Source organism: Artemia sp. Qi Xiang Cuo, chromosome 9 (assembly GCF_049724085.1).
Source record: "Artemia sp. Qi Xiang Cuo chromosome 9, ASM4972408v1, whole genome shotgun sequence".
In the NCBI taxonomy this organism is placed as follows: Eukaryota; Metazoa; Arthropoda; class Branchiopoda; order Anostraca; family Artemiidae; genus Artemia; species Artemia sp. Qi Xiang Cuo.
Window position 1 is genome coordinate 55557169 of NC_142802.1, and position 26500 is coordinate 55583668.

At 34.7% G+C, this 26500-nt stretch overlaps 1 protein-coding gene across 4 annotated transcripts in view; it reads right to left on the reverse strand.

Annotated features, from left to right (window-relative positions):
* The window catches only part of LOC148948836 (syntaxin-18-like), a 57641-nt gene that overhangs the window by 23492 nt on the left and 7649 nt on the right, over positions 1-26500 (reverse strand). Inside the window, exon 1 of one of the 4 annotated variants that reach the window (XM_089094733.1) lies at positions 12400-12496. The exons of 2 other annotated variants lie outside the window; for them this stretch is intronic. Coding sequence is in view for 1 of the 2 variants with exons in the window: in XM_089094730.1 (XP_088950856.1) it covers positions 4677-4700 (24 nt within the window). In the remaining variant the exon portion in view is untranslated. Of the gene's footprint in view, positions 1-4676; positions 4716-12399; positions 12497-26500 lie in introns of those variants that run through there. One more of the 4 variants, XM_089094730.1, reaches the window with a different exon arrangement.

A 26500-nucleotide genomic window follows, 5' to 3' on the forward strand; every position in this document is an offset into this window, starting at 1 on the left:
ATAGCAGGAATGATAGGCCTACTGGGGTTGTTTTCCTAGCTCCAAATGTAATTCTTATCATTATATTTTGGGGATAAATTTAGTACCAGTCCAGGGAATAAGAAGACACGTTAAGAAAACAGTTCTTGCTTCATAATGTGCATAATAATCTTAGTTAACATATTTTACAGGGGGAGCACCTTTATCCTCACAATTTTCACTGTTGTAAATTTTCAAACTCATATCTGCAAAAATGTGGAATTTTGTTATTTTTTGCCAGAAGAAAGATTATAGATGTGTGTTTATTTTTATTCAATTTTTTTTTCCCTAGGGGTTATCATATCAATCCAGTAGTCCTAGAATATCTTAGAATAACCCACATTCAGAGGAGGGTATTACATGGGAAGATCTTTCCATAGAGGATGTTTCCTTGGGAGAAGGGACATTTCTATGAAGGGGGCACTGGATTTCCCAGCATTATTTAAAACACAATCAGAAATTAGATAAAACAAATAGTTTTTTTCAACTGAAAGTAAGGAGCAACGTTAAAACTTAAAATGAACAGAAATTATGGTAAAATTCTACTTTAGCTACTTTTGACTATCTTGAAAATGGGTTTGGTTATGAAAATGAAACTTTCAGGGATGGGTCTAAAGGTTAAAGTATGTCCAGGGAAGATAATTTGAAGTACCTACCTCCTCTCCTTCTCTCCCTAGAGGTTCTTGACCTTTGATGACCTTTAAAAATGGATATCCACTCTTTGACTATTGGAAAAAATTAGTTTATAAGCTTATATAGAATGGTACTATCCAATCTCCTTATAATAAAAATTATTTTAGTCATCTAGTTGGAAAATTTAACCCATCTGTATAGGAAAAATCTAAATTTTGCAACTAGTTGACTAAAAACTTCACCCCAGCAAAACTGTAATTTTCCAACTAGTTGACTAATAACTTCTCCCCAGCAACACTTAAATTTGCCAACTAGTTGACAATAAATGTTGCCCCAGCAAAACTTTGCTTTTCCAACTAGTTGACTATTAACTTCTCCCCGGCAACACTTAAATTTGCCAACTAGTTGACAGTAAATGTTGCCCCAGCACAACTTTCCTTTTCCAACTAGTTGACTAATAACTTCTCCCCAGAAAAACTTTCATTTTCCAACTAGTTGACTAATAACTTCTCCCATGCATACTCTTTCTCTCTCTCTCTCTCTATCTCTCTCTCTATCACTATTTCTGTAACATTTTTCTCTTTTCAAACTACTGTCTTCCTATTAGTGGCTTATATTGTTTTTGTTTTTTTTTTAGGCAAAGAAAACAGCTTCATTTGCTGCTAACTTAGCTGCGCAAGCAAAATCATCATTAAATGGCTCCATTAGCTCAAAATCTCCACTTTTGAATCAAAATCAAAGTACAGAACCATTATCTCATTCGAATGGCGTTTTTATTGAAATTCCTGTTAATGATTACAATGAAGTTAGCAAGGATTTGCCCTCACCTAGGAGTATTTCTTCAAAAGATGTTGATAGAAATATGCTTGTGAAAAGTGTAGTGATAAAACTAAAGTGTAGTGACTACTAAAAAAATTTAGTAGTGATATTAAATTTTTACAAGAATAAAATTATATTTTGCAGTTTATTGCTGTAATTTTGTCAAAGCTTGTTACTATTCAGTTACAACTTCTGTCTCTCTCCCTGTCTCCCTCTTAATGGGAGATGTAATTTGAGTTATATATTGGGCTTTGAAGCCAGGGATTTTTTTTATTAATTCTCAGGATAATTAGTCTTATAATACCTGGTCCAAAAAGTAAGATTGAATTTGTCAAAGCTTGGAGGGTTATTCCTCCTGTCTGTTAAAGAAAACAGATGCATATTTGAAGTTTTGTTCATTTAGATCTTGCATTTAATGGACATAAATTGTGTATGTCCCTTCATTGATCTGTCTTTTTTCCTTTACTGGAGGAGTATTTTTGTCTTATTTTTAAAATTTGTAATTAATTTTAAGGTAAAATTCTACTTTAGCTACTTTTGACTATTTTGGAAAGGGGTTATGTTAGGACAATGAAACTTTCAGGGATGAGTCTATGGGCTAAAGTATGTCCCGGGAAGGTATTTTGAAGTACCTACTTCCACCCCTTCTTCCTCTAGAGGGTCCTGACCTTTGATGACCTTTAAAAATATGTGTTATAAAAGTGAAACCTTGCAATATAGCTCATCTGCTTAAATGAAGTACAGCAATAATTTTTTCCTCTTCATAGCTTTGCTCAAACCTAATTTATAAGGTTTTAAAGATATGTAAATACATTTCCTAAATTTTGAAAAAAAAAACATAAATTTGCCAACTAGTTGACTAATAACTTCTCCCCACCAAAACATTCCTTTTCCAACTAGTTGACTAATAACTTCTCCCCAGAAAAACTTAATTTTTCCAACTAGTTGACTAATAACTTCTCCGCAGCAAAACTTAATTTTTCCAACTAGCTGGAAAGAAACATTGCCCCAAAAAACAATTCATTTTCCAACTAGTTGACTAATAATAGTTAGAATTTATTGTGAATAATTCTCAGCATAATTAGTTTTATAATACCTGGTCCCAAAAGTCAGATTAAATTTTTTAAAGCTTGGATGGTTATTCCTCCTGTCTTTTAAGGAAAAAAGATGCATGTTTAAAGCTGTTTTAGATTAGAACTTGTATTAAATGGACATAAATTGTGTATGTTCCTTATGTAATATTTCTGTTCCTTTAATAGGAGGATATTTTTGTATCATTCTTAGAATTTGCAATTGATTTTAAGGCAAAATTATACTTTATCTACTTTTGACTATTTTGGAAAGGGGTTATGTTAGGACAATGAAACTTTCAGGGATGGGTCTATGGGCTACAGTATGTCCCGGGAAGGTATTTTGAAGTACCTACCTCCACCCCTTCTCCTTCTAGAGGGTCCTGACCTTTGATGACCTTTAAAAATATGTGTTATAAAAGTGAAACCTTGCAATATAGATCATCTGCTTAAATGAAGTACAGCAATAATTTTTTCCTCTTCATAACTTTGCTCAAACCTAATTTATAAGGTTTTAAAGATATGTAAATACATTTCCTAAATTTTAAAAAAAATAACATAAATTTGCCAACTAGTTGACTAATAACTTCTCCCCAGCAAAACTTTTCTTTTCCAACTAGTTGACTAATAACTTATCCCCAGAAAAATTTAATTTTGCGAACTATCTGACTAATAACTTCTCCCCAGCAAAATTTAATTTTGCCATCTAGCTGGAAAGGAACATTGCCCCAAAAAAAAATTCATTTTCCAACTAGTTTACTAATAAGAGTTATAATTTATTGTGAGTAGCATAAAATATGTTAATAATATAGATTTTCTTTTAAAATTTAATTATCACTATTGTTCCTTCATTGATCTGTCTTTTTTCCTTTACTGGAGGAATATTTTTGTCTCATTTTTAGAATTTGTAATTAATTTTTTGGTAAAATTCTACTTTAGCTACTTTTGACTATTTTGGAAAGGGGTTATGTTAGGAAAATGAAACTTTCAGGGATGGGTCTATTGGATAGAGTATGTTCCGGGAAGGTATTTTGAAGTACCTACCTCCACCCCTTCTCCCTCTAGAGAGTCCTGACCTTTAAAATCTGTGTGTTATAAAAGTGAAACCTTGCAAAATAGATTAGGCTATCTGCTTAAATGAAGTACAGCAATAATTTTTTCATCTTCATAACTTTGCTCAAACCTAATTTATAAGGTTTTAAAGATATGTAAATACATTTCCTAAATTTTGAAAAAAAAAAACAACATAAATTTGCCAACTAGTTGACTAATAACTTCTCCCCAGCAAAACTTTCCTTTTCCATAAATTGTGTTTATGGAACAAAAACACACCCCTTCTCCCTCTAGAGGGAGAAGGGGTGGACATAAATTGTGTATGTTCCTTCATTGATCTGTCTTTGTTCCTTTGCTGGAGGAATATTTTTGTCTTATTTTTAGAATTTGTAATTAATTTTTTGGTAAAATTCTACTTTAGCTACTTTTAACAATCTTGGAAAGGAGTTATGGTATGTCAGGAAAATGAAACTTTCAGGGATGGGTCTATGGGATAAAGTATGTCCCAGGAAGGTATTTTGAAGTACCTACTTCCACCCCTTCTCCCTCTAGAGGGTCCTGACCTTTGATGACCTTTAAAAATATGTGTGTTGTAAAAGTGAAACCTTGCAATATAGCTCATCTGATTAAATGAAGTACAGCAATAATTTTTTCCTCTTCATAACTTTGCTCAAACCTAATTTATAAGGTTTTAAAGATATGTAAATACATTTCCTAAATTTAAAAAAAAAATAACATAAATTTGCCAACTAGTTGACTAATAACTTTTCCCCAGCAAAACTTTTCTTTTCCAACTAGTTGACTAATAACTTATCCCAAGCAACACTTAAATTTGTCAACTAGTTGACAATAAATGTCGCCCCAGCAAAACTTTCATTTTCCAGCTAGTTGACTAATAACTTCTCCCCATCAAAACTTACTTTTGCCAACTAGCTGACTAATAACTTCTCCCCAGAAAAACTTAATTTTGCCAACTAGCTGGAAAGAAACATTGCCCCAGAAAACAATTATTTTCCAACTAGTTGACTAGCAACTTTTCTCCTGCAATACTTTCTTTATCCAACTAGCTAGAAACAAACTTACCCTATAAACACTTTTGTTAGCCATCTATTTTGCAAGTAACTTTTCCTCAGAATATTTTCTTAGGTAAAGACGTGACGTAAAGAGAAAAAAACATACTGTTCCTGGTCCACTGAAAATTGGCAGTATTTGCTTTTAACAAATGCGCTACAGCTAAGGTAAATCAAACAACTGAATTTAGGAGTAAATAGTCTTGAAGATAGTCTAACAGTTTTACCCCAGGTTCACAGAGATGCAATTTCACGTAAAAATGCACATTTTTGTGAAACCTGCCAAGTTACATTCATTGTCTGATGTCCATTTCTGCAGTTGATATATATATATATATATATATATATATATATATATATATATATATATATATATATATATATATATATATATATATATATATATATATATATATATATATATATATATATATATATATATATATATATATATATATATATATATATATATATATATATATATATATATATATATATATATATATATATATATATATATATATATATATATATATAGCAGGAACCAATTACTGTCAAAAAAAAGTATTTTAAGGGAAGAAAACACTCATCTCTTTTAGGCAGCTAAGCTAAAGCTATTATATACAGTTTTATACAGTGTTATATACAGTAAATACAGTGTTATATACAGTTTTAGCTGAGCTATAACAGCTAAGCTGTTATAGCTCCGCTAAAACTAGACTTAGTACCCTAAAAATTAGACCAGTATTTCTTCTTAGGCAGTCTCAGGCAAACTGCAGATCTTGAGGAGAGAAATCCTTGGTGCTTGTAGCTCATTTTTGCCAAATAGCTTATTTATCACCTTTTGGCTAAACACCACAGAATTATTACTCTATTTTATAATTTATAATATTTTAAGTTTCTTTTTCCAATTTTTAAAAATGTTTTAAACTTTTTTGAAAAGGAAAAAATAATATTGCACAGTAGCCCAAGTCCGCAGATATGAATCTACTCACTTTCCTTACTACTTATCTCCTCTTTAAGTCTGCGATGTATCAAATACTACCCGTCTATTTCAGTTTTAACTCAGCAGATTTCAGCATCATTTCAAAAAGAGTTTGCCATCACCCTCTCTCTACGGAAGCGTTCTTTGAGGTTGTGTTCTGAGGCACTAATTCCTGCCCGCAGTATAAAAACAAGTTACCAACAGGGACGGTGTCTTCAATAATTCTGACTGAGAAAAGTTTTTTTTTTTACGCATTGGCAAAGCAAGGCATTTAAAGCTGATATGCTACTTTTGTAGAAGTTACGCTCTAGTCAAAACTTGATCTGTGATTGAATTGTGATCATTGTAAATAAATGAGATTTCTTTGATATGGTTCTTTAAGGTTTTGTAAGTATTCAAGTTGGGCTAAGCATTGATGCAAGTTTGCGTTTTGTCTAAAAAAGACGAGAACTGGATAACCTCTGCAGAACTAGTCATTCTCTTGAGGGTGAACTGGAAGCTCAGATAGACTCTAAAAGAAACACATTTCTGGGCTGTTCCCAGAAGAAGTGCATCAGAAAAAACGGTTAAGCTAGAGAATAACAGTTCTTGCAGCATTTGCGATATTTATTACTGACGTCAGGCAAAATGTGCATTTTATTTTTAAACTGCACCTGAGGGTAAGGGGCTTTTCAAATACGGTCTCGCGCGCTAATCTCGTATCTCAAAACCATATTTTTTTTCAGGACATGAAAAAACCCCATTGCTTTTTGAATTTTGAAGCTGTAAGCACGGCGCTTGGTATATTGTCCGAGAAATAAATAGAAATATATTAGTTTATTTTTTCTCCTGGTTTAACTAGTTCGCCTAAAATTTTGACATACAGGACAAAAACAAAATTAACCAGCTTCAATTGAAATAAAGCAGAAACAGGTTAAGTATCTCTTTTCTTCTGGAAGAGTATCAGAAAAAGTGTGACAACCAGCGCAGAATTTTTCATTGCTTCCTTAATAGTTCGAATGTAGTTTTGGGGAACATAAAAATTTCCATTCCGTTGATTTTCACTTATATGGTTCCTTTTAGAGAATCGCATTCCATCTACGTATCCCCCTTCTTTAAGTATTTCTGCTCTATTACAATCTTCTTCACAGAAGCCAGTTTTAGGACAACTTCCTGGAAATAATTTTAATTACTCCTTTTTTTGTCAAAAAAAAATTAAAAAAGGAAAAAAAATGAGGGACGACTGAGAGGCGAACCCATTTGCATAGTCTTTGTTGACAGAAGTTGGAGGTCTTAGCAACCCAACCAAGGTCAATATTTTAGGAGAGCGTAAGTTAAGACAAATTAAGCAAGAAAAAGACTAGCTGTGAAATAGTTCTCACTGTAAAATGCAAGAAAAAAGAAGCACAGTTAATTAATCAATATCCCAGTTGATTTGACAGCTAAAATATTGCGCTTGAGCAAAACCTTGGTTCATGCAGATACAGCTTTTTCTCACGCAAAATGGATGCAGCAAAAATGCATAATTGTTCGCACCAACCTGGTCTAGTACATCGGTCAAAACAACATCTATCACCTCTAAGTGCTTAAACGGATGCGTTTCAACAGATGAGTTAAAATATTTCAATGCAAGCATCAAGCCATCATAACGCTTCTTCTCCTTCTTCCAAAAAACATCACGTGAAATATATAGGCTAATATATATATATATATATATCTGCAGAAATGGACATCAGACAATGAATGGAACTTGGCAGGTTTCACAAAAATGTGCATTTTTACGTGAAATTGCATCTCTGTGAACCTGGGGTAAAACTGTTAGACTATCTTCAAGACTATTTACTCCTAAATTCAGTTGTTTGATTTACCTTAGCTGTAGCGCATTTGTTAAAAGCAAATACTGCCAATTTTCAGTGGACCAGGAACAGTATGTTTTTTTTCTCTTTACGTCACGTCTTTACCTAAGAAATTATTCTGAGGAAAAGTTACTTCCCAAATAGATGGCTAACAAAAGTGTTTAGAGGGTAAGTTTGTTTCTAGCTAGTTGGATAAAGAAAGTATTGCTGGGGAAAAGTTGCTAGTCAACTAGTTGGAAAATAAATTGTTTTCTGGGGCAATGTTTGTTTCCAGCTAGTTGGCAAAATTAATTGTTTCTGGGGAGAAGTTATTAGTCAGCTAGTTGGCAAAAGTAAGTTTTGCTGGGGAGAAGTTATTAGTCAACTAGCTGGAAAAGGAAAGTTTTGCTGGGGCGACATTTATTAGTCAACTAGTTGGCAAATTTAAGTGTTGCTGGGGATAAGTTATTAGTCAACTAGTTGGAAAAGGAAAGTTTTGCTGAGCATAAGTTATTAGTCAACTAGTTGGAAAATTTATGTTTTTTTTTTTCAAAATTTAGGAAATGTATTTACATATCTTTAAAAACTTATAAATTAGGTTTTAGCAGTTATGAAGAGGGAAAAATTATTGCTGTACTTCATTTAAGCAGATGATCTATATTGCAAGGTCTCACTTTTATAACACACATATTTTTAAAGGTCATCAAAGGTCAGGACCCTCTAGAGGGAGAAGGGGTGGAAGTAGGTACTTCAAAATACCTTCCTGGGACATACTTTATCCCATAGACCCATCCCTGGAAGTTTCATTTTCCTGACATACCATAACTCCTTTCCCAAATAGTCAAAAGTAGCTAAAGTAGAATTTTACCAAAAAATTAATTATAAATTCTAAAAATAAGACAAAAATATTCCTCCAGCAAAGGAACAAAGACAGATCAATGAAGGAACATACACAATTTATGTCCATTAAATGCAAGATAGAAATGAACAAAACTTCAAACATACTTCTATTTTCTTTAACAGACAGGAGGAATAACCCTCCAAGCTTTGACAAATTCAATCTGACTTTTGGGACCAGGTATTATAAGACTAATTATGCTGAGTATTATTCACAATAAATTCTAACTATTATTAGTCAACTAGTTGGAAAATGAATTGTTTTCTGGGGCAATGTTTCTTTCCAGCTAGATGGCAAAATTAAGTTTTGCTGGGGAGAAGTTATTAGTTGGCAAAATTAAATTTTTCTAGGGAGAAGTTATTAGTCAACTAGTTGGAAAAGGAAAGTTTTGCTGGGGAGAAGTTATTAGTCAACTAGTTGGCAAATTTATGTTGTTTTTTTTTCAAAATTTAGGAAATGTATTTACATCTCTTTAAAATCTTATAAATTAGGTTTGAGCAAAGTTATAAAGATGAAAAAATTATTGCTGTACTTCATTTAAGCAGATAATCTATTTTGCAAGGTTTCACTTTTATAACACACAGATTTTAAAGGTCATCAAAGGTCAGGACCCTCTAGAGGGAGAAGGGGTGGAGGTAGGTACTTCAAAATATGTCCTTCCCGGGACATACTCTATCCAATAGACCCATCCCTGAAAGTTTCATTTTCCTAACATAACCCCTTTCCAAAATAGTCAAAAGTAGCTAAAGTAGAATTTTACCAAAAAATTAATTACATTTTTATAAATAAGTATTTTTGGAATATATTATTCTTGAATAACTTATTTATAAACTAGTGATATGTTTTAACCACTTTTCAATAGCTTAACTAGTGTTGATAACTTCTTTGTGTGTTTACGAAAATGAAATACCTTTGGGGCCCTTTTAAGGGCTCAAGATCCAATTAGCCTGAGAAACAATTATAGAATTATGAAAGAGCATAAAAAAAGGCATCAAATGACATTTTCACTTTTCTCTTAGCTAAATTATATGACCCAATGCTAATTTACCCACCTTCTTGGTCCCAAAACACAGTAGCCATGGAGCCTTCTATTGTTGAAGGTTTGTTTGAATCTCTTTGGTTTGTTTAGCAAAATGATACCTATCTCTGGTCACTGTTACCAAGTAGGTTTAAATTGCATCTATCCCAGCAAACTCTTAGTCAAAAGGCATGTCACTGGGACTGGGCCATGGGCACCTGTAAGCTGATTTTTTTTTTGTGGGGGGGGGCTTACCTGGTCTAATTGGCACTTCCAATGCTTTATAGGCCTAACAGAAATCTCAAAACAAAAATATAAGGCAGGATCATTTAGCCAGGGGGAGGGGGACTGGTGCCCCCCCAGCCCCCCCTTCCCCATATGAGTGCCCATGCACTGGGCTGTAAACAAAATCCAACATTGGACCTTATCTTGCTCAAAAGTGCATATTAAGGTATAGTGTTGTTTTGTCAAAATTTCAATGGGTATAAACCTGTTGATGAGGCAAATTTGTTAGACTTTGAAATCAGAAGAGGGTAAACATAGTAGCTTGGTGATACCTTCCCAGAGTACATTTTTGGCCCAGGTTCATTATCAAAAGTTTCATTTTCCTAACCTAACCTCTTTCCAAGATAGCAAATAGAAGTTAGTCTAGAATTTTACCATTTTGCTAAACAAACCAAAGAGATTCAAACAAACCTTCAACAATAGAAGGTTCCATAGCTACTGTGTTTTGGGACCAAGAAGGTGGGTAAATTAGCATTGGGTCATATAATTTAGCTAAGAGAAAAGTGAAAATGTCATTTGATGCCTTTTTTTATGCTCTTTCATAATTCTATAATTGTTTCTCAGGCTAATTGGATCTTGAGCCCTTAAAAGGGCCCCAAAGGTATTTCATTTTTGTAAACACACAAAGAAGTTATCAACACTAGTTAAGTTATTGAAAAGTGGTTAAAAACATATCACTAGTTTATAAATAAGTTATTCAAGAGTAATATATTCCAAAAATACTTATTTATAAAAATTCAAACCTCATTTATGAGGCAACACAAATATAAACTGTTTTCCTACTGTTTCAACTTAAGGGTTTCAATTGCAAATTCCTAATTGAAAATTCAATGCTATTTTTAGTTGACAAAACTTGAAAAACACACCTTAAATTGAAGTGGTAGGAAAATAGCTTATATTTGAGTTGCCTAATAAATGAGGTTGGAGTTTTTATAAAACTAATAAATGAGGTTGGCATTTTTTGAATATATTACTCTTGGACAACTTATTTATAAGCTAGTGATGTTTTTAACCACTTTTCAATAACTTAACTAGTGTTAATAACTTCTTTGAGTGGTTACAAAAATGAAATTACTTTGGGGCCTTTTTAAGGGCTAAAAAAGCAATTAGCCCCAGAAGCATTATGAAAGAGCATAAAAAAAGACATCAAATGACATTTTCACTTTCATTTTAGCTAAATTATATGATCCACTGCAAATTTACCAGAAGGTGTACTGCTCATGGAGTCTATTGAGCCCAGAACTACAATCAATGTAGCTATTTCTTGTGAAACTTTATGTCATTTGCATAGAACCATTAAAAACAAACTAAGAGGATAGCTGACCACCAGAATTGTTCTGATCCATAATAGCCTAATGCTTGTCTACACACTTGTGGTGTGACTCAACTGCATCTCAAACAATTTCAATGGGACATTTTCGATCATCTGCCATATAGTACTGACTTAGCAACTAGCCCTAGCAATCTTCACTTTTTCCTGAACTGAAAATACTTCTTGGAGAGAACCACTTCTAAGCCAATGCAAAGGATCATTTGAATTAATGGGCACAGTATCATTAAAGAGGGTATTGAAAAGCTTTTCAACAGATATGACAAATGTCTTAATTTTTCTAGTGTTTATATAAAAAAGTCAGTAAATATTTACCAAATCGTATTATTGACTTATGAATAAAGTGAATATACCACTCAATGCCTTTTTTATGCTCTTTCCAAATAAAATACTCATTTTTGTTGGAAATGAATTATACCAATTTAGGGTATATATATACCAATTCAGGGTATATAATTGCACATTAGGGGGGTGGGGGTAAAGTTTAAACTTACCTCCCATTTACATCAAAAATACAATTTACCAACCCCCCTCCCCTAATGTGCAAATATATATCCTGAAATGGTATATATAGGGGTGGGGGTAAAATTCATTTCCAACAAAAATGAGTATTATATTTGGAAAGAGCATAAAAAAGGCATCAAGTGGTATATTCACTTTATTTGTAAGTCAATATGATTTGGCAAATATTTACCAAAAATTCATGGTAAAGTTCTACCAAATCATATTATGGAGTTACAAATAGTGAATACACCATTCGATGCCTTTATTTATGCTGATTACAAACATAATAATCATTTCTATTGGAAATTAATTTCAGCCCCCCCCCCTATATATACCTAACCTAACCCAACCTAACCTAACCCTGAATTGGCGTATATAGGGGGGCTGAAATTCATTTCCAATAGAAATGATTATTATATTTGTAATCAGCATAAAAAAAGGCATTGAATGGTGTATTCACTTTAGTCCTAACTCAATAATATGATTTGGTAGAACTTTACCAAATTCACCATAGCCTAAGTATCCCTAGGTAGGCTAAAAAATTGTTTTAGACTATATGAACTTATGTATTATTTATGGCCTAACAGAGGTTGATGAAAAACAACCCCAGTATTTGGATTCAGGGTAATATTCTGGTTCTAAAGATACATCTATTTCTTAGCTAGCAGGTAACTTTTTCATTATTTATATTATTGAATCATGAATAAAGTAAACATAGCCTACCACTTGATGCCTTTTTTAAGCTCTTTCAAAATATAATAATCATTTTTTTAAGAAATGAATTTGACTGCCACCTCTATATATACCAATTCAGGGAATAAATTTGCACATAAGGGGGTGGGGTGGGGGGGGTTTAAATTTACCTCTCATTTACATTGGAAATAAAATGGGTAAATATCTACCAAATCATATTATTGAGTTAGGACTAAAGTGAATACACCATTCAATGCCTTTCTTTAAGATGATTATGACTCATTGTAATTCAAGATACTCAAATAAATGCAGGTGAGAAACGGCATCTATCTTATTTAACTTTTAGCACTGAATTTTTTCGAATGCCAAACCATTGTTTGGATGGCTCTTTAAGATCATATTTTTTAAGGCGGATATTCCTATAACGCTTGGGTATGTACAGTAAAAATTTTCCAAATTTATAGCAGCACTTTTTGACATTTTCAGTGTCTCTCACTGACAGCATTTGGGATGCACTGGCAAGGTAGGTTATGTGTGGTAAGCACACTGAACTATAAATCGAGGCAAGAGATTTCCGGGAGTAGCGTCCGCGATTCGGCACTACAGACGCATAAGCACATTTAATGGCTTTAGTTATTTGCTTAACAATGGCTTGTCTAGTTTTAATGACTGTTTCCGCAATCATAATACCAAGATATCTCAGCTCCAATACCGTAGGGACACAATGATTTCCATGAGTGACAGAATCACTTTACGGTGCATTAAAGGACAAAAATTCACACTTATCAATATTGATAGAAAGCCCAATAGATTAAAAGTCACTTAGGAGTTGATTAAGGTTCTCTTGTAAGTCTGCTTTGGATCTACTGAGCAGATGGACGTCGTCAGCGTAAGCCAAGTAAGATAGGTCAGTGCAATGCAATAGGAGAGAGGGCGAGATACAGTTCAGAATCTTAGAGATGGCATGTTTGAAAATAAGAGGACTAAGAATGTTGCCTTCCCTCACATCTCTTCTGATTTTCACAGGACAGAAATTGTACCTTTCCACTTGCCAACACAGTCGAATTTTCATACCAAAATTTCAGAGTACTCACTGTGCTCGAACTTACTCCATTGTGCAGTAGAGAACTCATTGCTTGCATGTGATTGACGCTATCGAACGATTTCGATATATCAATAGTGCACATATACAGAGGCGACTTTTTTCTTTCTGAGTCCATAAGTACTTTAGCCAGAAGGTGGTGAGCCTATGGGCACCCAAGAGCTTTATGGAACCCAAGCTGATTGTCCCTAAAGTGCCCAGTATCAAGCTCAGAGAAGGTCACATTTTCAAACACTTGACCCCTTTCAAGAAAGAGTTTGGAACGAAACCCCTAGTGATGCACATCTGGAAGATAAGCTGAAGATGGAAATAGAAGCAATAAGGTAAGTGCTTGAGGTGTTTTATTGAAAGACCATTGCTGTCCAACCCATTCTTTGCTTTGGAAAGTACTTAATGATAACTAAACATTTCTTATTATTTAGAATCTGTAGAATGAAAAGATTTGATCTAGTGATAATATTTGACACAGAAGAAAAGTACTGCCCCTTTTTACATATTATATGCACATAGGGGAGTAAATATTTTATTTTATCAACCATTTTTGGATGAAGGTATAACAAATAATCATTGATCATTGATGGTAATTGGTATTTGTGACTCATATTATCTGGCTTAAAGCAATACATAACTAACCCTTGCTTCTAACACATGCAACTCCATGCAAAATTGCTTGTTTTTATCATCTGTCATAATTAATTGATCAGCTGATCAAAACAGATTGATACACACTTTAAATACTAACACATTTCTCAAAATATGAGTCAAGGCTTAGCATAAAAATCCTTTAATTTCTTTTGTATGGCAAGTACATACAGGGTAAACATTTGAATGGTGACTAGTAGATTGTGTCAAACAGTTTGTGGTAACAAACTATAAGTAACAAGAAAGATACATGAAAAGAATCAGAATTTTATGCTGATTTCAAATAGATAAGTTTCATCAAGTTTAATCTTACCCATCAAAAGTTATGTACCTGAAAAAAATTTGCCTCATTTTCGAAAAAGGGAGGAAACATCCCCTAAAAGTCAAAGAATCTTAATGAAAATCGCACCATCGGATTCAGCGTATGAAAGAAGCATACTGTAGAGGTTTCAAGCTCTTATCAGCAAAAATGTGGACTTTTGTATTTTTGCCAGAAGAAAGATCATGGATGCATGTTTATTTGTTGTTTTTTTTTTCTCAGGGGTGATCGTATCAACCCAGTGATCCTAGAATATCGCGAAAGGGCTCACTCGAACGGAAATTAAAAGTTCTAGTGCCCTTTTTAAGTGACCAAAAAAATGGAGGGCAACTAGGCCCCCTCCCACGCTCATTTTTTCTCAAAGTCACTCAATCAAAATTTTGAGATAGCCAAGTTCTTTTAACTGAAAGTAAGGAGCAACATTAAAACTTAAAACGAAAAATTATTGTGTATATGAAAGGGGCTGTCCCCTCCTCAATGCCTTGCTCTTTATGCTAAAGTTTGACTCTTTCTCACAACTCTATTTTTTAAAACAATAAAAAAATTTAGCATAGAGAGTGAGGCGTTGACGAGGGGACAGCCCTGTCCATATACAGAATAATTTCTGTTCGTTTTAAATTTTAATGTTGCTCCTTACTTTAACCCTTTCAGAACCGCATTTATTTCTTGATGACAAATATTTTTTTTTTCAGTTCGAAACTTGTTGACACTATTTTTTTTATTACTTTTAGATATTATTCTAAACACTCATTTCTTACTATTAGGCCCACTGCAAGATGGGATCTCCAGATCCCATTTGTGTATTAACTACCGTGATCAAATTTTCTGAAAATTATTATTGAATTGAAAGAATGATGATTTAACACAGCTTGTAATCAAAAATTATTATTTATTCCATTTTAACTTTACTTTGTGTGATACTCAAGAAAGCAGTATTTTTCCTTGTTGCAGCATAGAAAAACCCCACAAGATCGACTAACTGTTTGGACGAGATTCCTTCTTTTTACTGGCGCAGATTTTACAACGAGACCTGGAGCGTTCAGCTGAATAGATTAGAAAATATGCTCCAGCAGTCTCTGGAAGAACATCATTCAATAAACCGAAAGATCCCTTCATTCTTTTCATATTGATTTCTATCAGTCACTACAGGAGATCCGGAAAGAGGGCGTCCCTTTGTCATTTCAATAGGTGGCTTCAATGATAACTGTATTACGCCTCTGGCTAATCTTCTTCTAAAGTCTATCAATTTATTTGAGTATCTTGAATTACAATGAGTGTTGTATCTTTATCTTTTTGAAGATGGTTTCTTTTCTTTTTTCTTTTTGTATTGCTCCACTATAATCTATTTTTGTAGATGGTGGGGGAATAAATGTTATTATTATTATTATTATTATATTTCTGTCAACTTGTTTCTTAGTTGTTATTGTTCTTATATGATATTATCTTGTTTTAGTGGTTGGATAGTGATGTCCAACAGTTTTATTGCTGAAACAAAGAATGGTTGTACAAATAGAGCGAAAATTTTAATAGTCGTCAACAACGAAAATATTCTCGTAGATGAAACTTCACTGAGAAGATTTGCTAGTAAGTTCATTTTTATGTCTCTAAGCATTTTTATGCCTCTATCTTGGTTCCTTTAAGTAACATATTATTAGAAGGTAATTGCTCTGATCCAACATAAAAGAAAACAAAACATATGTATAGGCACGTTTGTATGGGGTTTGGAGGAAGGTTTTTGGCCATCCCCTCCCCTGTGAAATCTTGAGATTTTCATATAATTTCTTATGATTTTCCTTTAGCCTATAATTCACCAATTTTTCTTCTGTTATTTCCAGTTATGCCTGAGCATATACATAATTGAAAATAAAATGAGAACTAGTATACAAAGAACTAAAATATTTCTTTGTAGTGGAAATTTGAAAAAGGAAACAAATATATGTACTGTTGAGAATAAAGCTGAAAATTAATATTCAAAGAATTAAACTTTTTTTATAGAAGAAAAATTTGGAAATGGAAGTAAGTCTATACATAGTTAAAAGTAAAAATGAGAAACAATATTCAAAGGAGTAAACAATTAATTTTTGCAGAAGAAGACTTAGATAAAGAAGGAACTTGTTTCTTTATTGATAATACAAAAAAAGTTGCATTTGACTCTGGGTCTACCTTTGCGTTATTTCCCCTAGCATCAAGGGCCAAAAGCTAACACATTATTTGTAGAATAGCAGAGGGTATGTTAGGCCGTGATTCACATAAGTATAAATGTTGAATGCAACAAAATAATATAGTGTCTTGTATAAGATCATATTTGATTGTTGAAAATATGAGAAATAAGAAAATAAAAATAATTGCTGCATTCAGAGGTAGGGATTTAGTGCTAGCTAAGTAAATAGCTATGGGCCACCAGTGTTCATTGGTTCTCTTGCTGCTTTGCATGGAAAGCTCTACTGCACCTTTTAAGAATGGAAGATAATTCGAGAGCAACCAGCCCTCCTTCTGTACCTTTTTTAATACCATGCTCCCCTTAGCCCCCAAGTCATCTGATTGAAAATTTGACATTGGAACTTTGTTTATAATAATGCAAATTTGCATCCACGGAATGACCCCCAACAGCTTCATGGGCAAGGGCCATGGATAGTGCAAATTGTCAATTACATAAAGTTTTTTTTTATGAAAAAAGTTGAAGCTTGCTTTATGTGGGATGTGCGGATGGCTTAAAACTTTCAGGATTGTTTTCTGGATCAAAATTATTTGGTATTTTGTTGTGGGATGGAGGGGGGTTAAGGAGCCCAGAAATGGGGCCAACAAACTTTTTGTCCCTGATCAGTTTGAAACTTCCAGCCATAAGCTCTTGTATCAAAAAGAATATTATGTAAACAAAACATTTTTCCAGAATATGCCCCCCTCCCCAGGAAAATAGGGCTAGAAAAGTTTTTCCCTGATCATCTTGAAACTTGTTTTATAAGGTCCTTAGGCAAGGAAACCCCAAAGCCGAAGGAAGAATGGAAAGAAAAAAAAATATATTGCCCTCCCCCTAAATGGGACTCAACAAAGCGCTAAAAACCTTTCCATAATTGGCTCAAAACTTGTATTCTTAAGTTCTTGAGCTAAGGAACAACCCAATATAGAAGGAAAAATCTAAAAAAAAAGTATTCCCCCTCCCCTCTAAAAAAGGGCCAACAAACGTAGCTCCTCAAATACATTTACAGAAGGGGTGGTTGTAGAGACTGTTTAGGGGCTCTTTCGATCGGCAATTGGAAGTTCTAGAACCCTTTAAAAGGGTCGAAATTAATTGGAGGGTGAATAGTCTCCCTCTCATGTCCTTTTCTGCAACCCATCCCCCATGATATTGGACCAGACTTTTGGAATTGTTTTGTTCTGAAAAGACAAAAGGTCTAATAAGAAAACTTCCAGGGTTGACATCACCCCCACAGCTTCTGGAATAGTAGCCCTGAACTATGTAAATTAGTCATTGTTCAAAGATAAGTTTTCAGTAGAATTAAATAGAAAAACAAGCAAGTTTTTTCAACTGAAAGTAAGTAGCAACATTAAAGCTTAAAATGATATCTTAAAGAATTGTGACGAAAAGTCAAACTTCAGGGAAAGAGCGAGGGTTGAGGAAGGGGCAGCCCCCGTAATATATAGACTGATTTATGTTAGTTTTAAGTTTTAACATTGCTACTTACTTTCAGTATAAAAACCTTTTTTGTCATTTTCATTTAATTTCTGATCATTTTTCAAATAATGCAAGGAAATCTCCATTCCCACCCCTGTTTAAAATTCCCCCCCCCCCCCCGAAAACTTTCCGCTCCAGGGAAAATTCTTCTTGTGTAAAATACCCCTGCCAAAAATTCCCCCTCTCCTGCGAGGGCGAGGCTAGTTGCCTTCCAATCTTTTTGGTCACTCAAAACCGGCACTACAACTTTTGATTTACGCTTGAATGAGCCCTCTCTTGATGTTCTAGGACCACTGGTTCCATATGACCACCCCTAGAAAAATAAATAAATAAACACGTATCTGTGATCTTTCGAATAAAAAAAGCTATGTGTTTTTATGTCATTAAATGAGCATATCTGTAGTATCTTGAGAATGTCTTGGAGGGTGAAGTTGAAACTTTATGGGGCTATTAGGGAAAGGGAGAGGAAGGGGAGGTAAGGAACTTAAAATTTTGTGTTTGGGAGAGAGAGAAGGGGTTCTGTAAGTTTTAGCTCTTGAGAAGGAAAAGGGAGTAAGACCAAAATGTTATTGTACTGCATACTCTAATGAAACTTCTAATCTACTCTCTGGTAAGTAGCAAGGTAAATCAAAAGACCTTATATTTCGCCAGCTTATCAAAATGGTGCCTCTGAAATATCTCAGGAACAGCGTCGGGTATGAAGTTGAAACTTTCAGGGAGTATTGACAGGGGAGGGAGTGGATATTGAAAAATGACACGGAGGGTGCAATATCTCGGATGCAGCTCGGGGGATGATGTTAAAACTTCCAGGTAGCATAGGAAATAATGATAGGACGGTCAGAGGGTGTTAGAATTTTATATTGGGAGGAGGAGAGCGATAAATTAAAAGAGATTTTGTGTTGTCTGGTTAACAAGGTAATGTATCTGCAATATCCTGGGAATGGCTTGGGAGACCAAATTAAAATTTTGAGGGACTCTTTTCAAATATTACCTCAAATTTTGGCATGGGGTAGGGGGCAGAGAAGGGATAAACATGTGTTGCCTCAAATGAGTCTAGAAGTGTTTGTACTTTAAGCCCCGTGGGACTAAAATCAAATTTAAGGTAAAGTAGCAATTTAAGTCGGAAGACTTATTGTTTACAAAAGTTAACAAAATAGGGCATTCATCATATCTCAAAAATGGCTTGGGAAATTGATTTGAAACTTTCAAGAGGTGTTGGGGGGTTAAGCGAACCTCAAATTTTGGCTTTTGGGATGGGACAGAGGCAGATTTAAAGATACTTTGCCTATTCAGGCTGTAAAGAAAGTATATCTGCAACATGTGGGGAGCGACCTGGGGGTTGCAGCTGAAATTCTCATGTAGTGTGCAGGTAGAAATGCTATGTCTGTAATTCACCTCTCCTTTTTGTGCTATAAGCCCCCATGCAAATCAGAATTCGTTCACATATAAGTGACAGTGTCAGTCTCGGTAACGGTCGGGATTGAGATGGAACTTTCAGGATGTTTCATGGGCGAGAGGGCTTCACATCTAGTGTTTAGAAGTTCTATTAGTTCTAAGCTGTTCGTTCTAGCTATTCACTATAGTATATCTATTAGTTCTATTAGTTAACTACTAGTATCTATTAGTTAACTATTAGTTCTAGCTGTTCTCTGGATCCATTCATGGTGAAGAAGTGAGCCAAATTAAAAGACATTGCATTCACCCGGGTTATCAAGGCAGTGTGTCTGTAATATCTTGGAAATGACTGGGGGATCGAGGTAAGACTTTCTGGGAGGGCTTGGAGGGGCCAAGGTGAAGTCAAGTATTATGTTTAGGGAAAGCGTCAGGAGTGACAAAAACATTCAGTATAATTTTGTATATTTTAGTCCCATTATTTTTGTACCAGTTTCAAACGCTATATTGCTGATAAATTCTTTTTTTTTCATTTTATTTCTTCATGCAAGTTCAATCTGAAAATCCAATTCAGTAATTATTTTATGTCATTTCTGTAGAAGATGTTAGTTTTCATAGTGGTTTTCTTACATGATCATTTTATTTTGATTTGTGTCTAACTCTGTAGAATTAGATTTTTGCGCAATTGAATTTAAATCCAAAATCTTTTTATTCCAAAAAGACTCACAGCTGGCAACATTGCCTATTCAGGCTGTAAAGAAAGTATATCTGCAACATGTGGGGAGCGACCTGGGGGTTGCAGCTGAAATTCTCATGTAGTGTGCAGGTAGAAATGCTATGTCTGTAATTCACCTCTCCTTTTTTGTGCTATAAGCCCCCATGCAAATCAGAATTCGTTCACATATAAGTGACAGTGTCAGTCTCGGTAACGGTCGGGATTGAGATGGAACTTTCAGGATGTTTCATGGGCGAGAGGGCTTCACATCTAGTGTTTAGAAGTTCTATTAGTTCTAAGCTGTTCGTTCTAGCTATTCACTATAGTATATCTATTAGTTCTATTAGTTAACTACTAGTATCTATTAGTTAACTATTAGTTCTAGCTGTTCTCTGGATCCATTCATGGTGAAGAAGTGAGCCAAATTAAAAGACATTGCATTCACCCGGGTTATCAAGGCAGTGTGTCTGTAATATCTTGGAAATGACTGGGGGATCGAGGTAAGACTTTCTGGGAGGGCTTGGAGGGGCCAAGGTGAAGTCAAGTATTATGTTTAGGGAAAGCGTCAGGAGTGACAAAAACATTCAGTATAATTTTGTATACTTTAGTCCCATTATTTTTGTACCAGTTTCAAACGCTATATTGCTGATAAATTCTTTTTTTTTTCATTTTATTTCTTCATGCAAGTTCAATCTGAAAATCCAATTCAGTAATTATTTTATGTCATTTCTGTAGAAGATGTTAGTTTTCATAGTGGTTTTCTTACATGATCATTTTATTTTGATTTGTGTCTAACTATGTAGAATTAGATTTTTGCGCAATTGAATTTAAATCCAAAATCTTTTTATTCCAAAAAGACTCACAGCTGGCAACACGCCGAAACTTTTTTCTTTCTCGTCATAATACTTGCTATGCAAACAACAAAGGGACAAATGAAGCAAAAATGTATAAAGTCAGTTCAGCATTAAATTTAACAAATAATAAAAAAATACGTCACATAATTACGCTCATATTTCAGAATTATGTTAGTGCAAGAAAAAAATGGGAACAAAATTTTGTTCACAGCTTGTGTGTTTCTGGATAATCATTTGCAGTTTGGGAACAATGGCTGCCGCTTTATGAGAGATTCTAGACTGGAGGAAAGGTGAAAAAATTAATTTAGATAACAATTAATAGACAAAAAGTATTGGCTTTTATGCTGATTCGAAATGTATAAAATTCATTAAGTTTAACGTTACCCTTGTTACTGATCGATGAATCTCTGTTTTTAAAGGATGGTAATCTTTTAGAGCACATTATATGAGCCTGAAGGATTTGGCGTGTCCTTGTAAGGTTCAAGGTTGCACATAATTGTGCAAGACAAATATCACCTAAAAGAACGGATCACAGGGAATGATCTCAGGGAAAATAGTGTTTAAAAAGGACAATTCAAAGAACTGGCAGAGATTCTGACGGTGTTCAGTTTGGGTTTCAAGCTTTAAGTACCTAAGCAAACCCAAATAAGGAACCTTAGGCTCCCTTGATGCAATCACTAAGGCCCTAACCAGTATCACCTCTAAAGAGTGAGATTCCCCTAATGTCACATAGTATATCATACTGGTTAGCAATACTCTAGTGGAGACCGATTGAAAGTGCGGGGAAGAGTTTTATTATATTTCTGTTTCCAAAGACAAAAATAACAGATGTATATTCTTATGTAATTTAGTAATAATGTTTTCTTGTCCGTTTCCAGTTTGATACTGCCAAAAAGTGTGTGTCTGTTATTTTTATTACCTTTACTAATTTCGGTCTGATAATCCAATTCTACAGTAATTATTTTGACTGTTCCATTTAGAATAGTTGTTTCTTTTTTAAATAAGATTGTTTATTTCACAGATTCGTGAATTTTATATTTTGTGGTTTATTGGACCAGAATATTCAACTTCTTTGTTTCAATGATTTACTGTGCGTCAGGTCAACTGTTCATTCTCGTAATACAAGGGGTAGTGTTGATTTCTATGTACCTAGAGGCCTCTCTTCCCCTTCGTGTTTTTCTGTCTTATATAGAGGTACTTGGAAATTGAAAAGTGATATTAAGATTATTGAGGACCTCAATATATATATAGAAAAACCATTAAGGAATTGCTTTTTGTAAAATATGAGTTTCGAATATATTGATTGCCTATTGAATATAGGCTATAGCTAATGTCTACTTTAAAAGAATCTCCTTTTTAGGGATTTTCTGCTCTATGTAGCCTAATGGAAAAGTTGCATGTTTTATCAGTACTGTCTTAAGGCAGACAACATATAAAACTGTTTTTTTAAGTTAACCCTTTCGGGACCGACGGATTTACAGGTCCCGGCTGAATAAAAGCTGGATTTGGCATCTCGGATTGAAAATAATTAGATATTATAATTGCTGTTCAATAGTCCTTTCAGAGACGATTAGATTAATACATCTTTCACCAGTAAAAATTGGATACAAATTGTGTGACATGATCAGTAAATTTGTCATACATATCAAAGTTACACAATAAAATATCTTATTTTGCAATTAAGCATTTTGGTTGTTGTGATATAGGTAGGTAAATGCGATTTTTTTCCTCATTTAATAAAAGCGTATTTAGAGTGTGTGTTACATAAAGTCGGGTCATTTTTCCTAGGGTTTGGGATAAAAGAACTATATTGTACTGGGACCACAAGGTCCCGTTAGTCAGTAAACGTACTTAATAAGTGAAGTGTGTTTTTGATCTATTTTTGTGCAATTAGTGACATAAGATCTTTTAAAACTAGCTAATAAATAGCAAGATACCTGAGCAATAGTAGATGGGGCAGAGGGGAACGCACCATAAGTAAATTACACTACTTTAGACCATTTTCGGGGGGCGCGCGCCCCCCTCTCCGGGATCCGTCACTGCTTTAGATTTTTATTGTTACCTTTTTTGTATCTTCTTGGAAAAATTACCTTTCTTGGCATTTCATTTCTTAGAAATATATTGGTTTCTTACCTTACAAGGGTTACCATACAAGGGTTTCTTACCTTGTACAAGATAGACTAGTCGAACCTGTATGCATCCCTTGTGTTTAGTTACAGAATTTCTTTTTTCACAGCATGAAGAAGAAAATAACCGCAGAAAATATTTCAATTTTACTAGACAATTTGCTTTCTGACTATGACTCGGACACAGAATTATTCAGACTGCAGCCTGTCTAATGATTAATGCGTCTTTCTTGAGTCTGGCCTGAGCATTGAAGAGCTCGATGCAGTTTTAGTACCAGAGATTGGTTCTGAAGAACCAAAAAGTAATACAGCAGCACCTAACTCCAAATTGCTCCCAAACAGCCGAGCTCAAACCATATCACTGGCCATTCCAGTTGGTACTAAGTTTGATAGGAGCCCTGCAAAGCTTACCATAAGAGCTGTTAGATCTTCAGCTGTCACATCTACCTCTTCTATTGCCATGAAAACTGCAAACAAAAATTCTTCTTTCGATATGCTTTTACCCAAATGGAAGAAACGAATTTTGGCAGCCCCAACTATGGGAAAGTGGACCAAAATGTGACTTTTTTGATGATTGTAGCACACCAACAGACTTCTTCCTTCGGTTGTGGAACAGGAAGTTACTAGATCAGATTGTTGAGCAAACTAACCTGTACTCCCAGCAAATGATAGATAAATTGGATTTTGCCAATATCTTCAAGACCTTAACTGTGACTGAACTCTTGGGTTTCCTAGGCATCAACATAATCATGTCATACCATACAGTCCCAGACATGAAAATGTACTGGGAGAGCTCTGACGATGTACAGGTCCCAGCTATATGTAAGAGCATGACTAGAAACTGATTTTGCCCAATTCGACGATTTAATCCATCTCAATAACAACCATGCAATACCTGAAGGGTGTAAGGACAAGCTATTCAAGATTCGACCGTTGATTGAAAAGCTGCACACATAGTTCTCAGGTTCTTGAAATGAAGCAGAGGTTGTCTCAGTTGATGAGAGTATGATATTATTTAAGGGTAGATTCAGTATGAAGCAATAAAGCGAGGATATAAAATCTGGTGCTTTGCATGTATGTCTGGCTACATTTACAGATTTGAAATCTATCAAGGAAAGAAAGAAGAAGCATGCGTACAGGCGCAATTGGGATTGGAAGGGAGAGTAGTTGTCGAATTAACTGCTCCCCTCGCGTCCAAACACCACATGGTGTATTTTGACAATTATTTCACTTCGATTGAATTATTGTACTACTTGAAAAAAAAAGGTATTCGTGCGTGTGGGACAATAAGGAACACAAGAAAGCCCTTCCTTAAGTTTACAGAGTACACGAAAATTGATAGAGGTGATTCAGATTGGCGATTCTCTCAGAGAGAATTTGCTGCATTGAAGAGGAGACAATAAAAGCGTCTTTTTAGCATCCAAGTGGCACTCAACTGAGATGGCAAACATTACTTGGAAGAAAAGAGACGGAACCGAATTGGCCTTAACTGTTCCAAAAATTGTCAGCGATTATAGCAAATACATGGGAGGAGTCAATCGGGCTGACATGTTGCGTGGAATTTACGGATACAATCAAAAGTGCTATAAGTGGTGGCATAGGTTGTTCTTATGCGTTTGTGATGGTCATATCCAAGAGACCAAAGAACAACCTATGCCACCACTTATAGCACTTTCGATTGTATCCGTAAATTCCACGCAACTTGTCAGCCTGATCAACCCCTCCCATGTATTTGTGGCTAACTTTTAGCCACAGAAATTCCTCTGTAATAACTCAGTCAACTGAGCCAAATCACGCCACAAGAAATATTCAAAACTTAATAAAAAACAATGGTCAAGAAAGCAAAAAGAAAATATCCTGTTCAGATTTTTAAAAATTTATTCTATGGTTTTGCTGTGCATTGTAAAATGATACTGTTGATTTTCTTTTTTTAGTGATCAACTAAAGTTTACCCCCCCCCTCTAGTGAGCAAGCTATGGCAAATAAGTTAGCGTCAATTATGGATAATTCCTTGAAATCCTTCAGGGAAGATCTTAAGCAGGAGTTTCCACCACTAGTCAGTTGACACAAACCCTATACCAACTGAGAACTGACATAAAAAGCAACATTTCTGCCCAAGTTAGCGATATTGCAAACAAGGTATCACATATTGAAAATTCATTACAATCAGTTTGCTCTACCTCAACAGTTCACAACCTAGTGGTGTCTACAGTGTCCTTCTAAGTTGTCTCAACTTCTGTCAGCCCAACTATCTGAATCTGATGTTTGCTGGATAGTATGTTCAGTGCGCCAGCGTTTTGAAAGACGTCTTAATATCGTTGCTTATGGTACCCCCCCCCAGACTGATGATGCAGTTTTCCTGTACAATTATCTCTTACTCAATTATGGAGTTGATATTGGTGCCCCCCCCCCCCTACCCAAGTAAAAATACTTTCTAGTAGCCATCAACCATCTGGTAGCCGCCCCCCTCCTTTTCTCTTCTCTGCACCATAAACAGATTTTAGAAAGCAAATTATACGGAAATCCTTTGAAACAAAGGGATCAATTAGTTTTTATGGAGATAGTCCTAAGGAAGATCGCATAAAGCACAAAGCTCTAGTTGAGGAGCTGAAAAGAAAAAAAGCTAAGGGAGAAGCAGATTTGATAATCTGTAATGGTACCATCATTCAAAAAAAACTTGCCAGTTGGAGCAATCCCCCAGACCACTCCAATGTCCCACTAACGTACATGCCTCTTTCTACCTATAATAATTGTTTAAATGTTTATGGGCTTGCATCACCTACTTCTGTCTCTCAATGGTCTATTAGTGAACACAATAATAATAGTTTCCTTTCTGATGCTGACAATTCTCTTGTTTCTTCAACAACAACTTGTTTAGCTGATGTTTATTCTTTGTTGTTTCATAGTGCTGTATCCAACAACCTCACCAGTCCTTTAGTTCCTGCATCCTCGCTGATTCTTACCTCTCAGGTAATGAGATTCCTTAGCTCCAATGTTGATAGCCTCCCTAATAAGCTTTCTGAACTTTCCTTTTGTATGAAATCTGAAGGAGTGGATGTTGCTGCAATTACAGAAGTTTCACCAAAAAATACCTTGTCAGTTTTAACTCCTGATGAAATCAAAATTGATGATTACCAACTATTTTCTAATCTGAAGTCCCTACTCTTCCACCGAGGAGTGTGCCTTTATATAAAAGATGGACTAAATGTTAGTCTCATTCAATTCAATTCTCTGAACACTGATGGAATTGAGTCTGTATGGATTAGATTACATAATCAGAGAACTTCAATTGTAGCGGGTGTTGTCTATAGAAGCCCCATTGCTCTGTGTGTTATGGACTCTGAATCTAATTTGGCTGCCATGTTGTCTCACATGGTGACCAATTTTGCCAGCAATGAACTTTTCCTTATGGGGGATTTAAATCACCCTGAAATCCAATGGATTGATGGACCTCGTTGTTGTAATAGAGATTCTCTTTTTTGTCTGC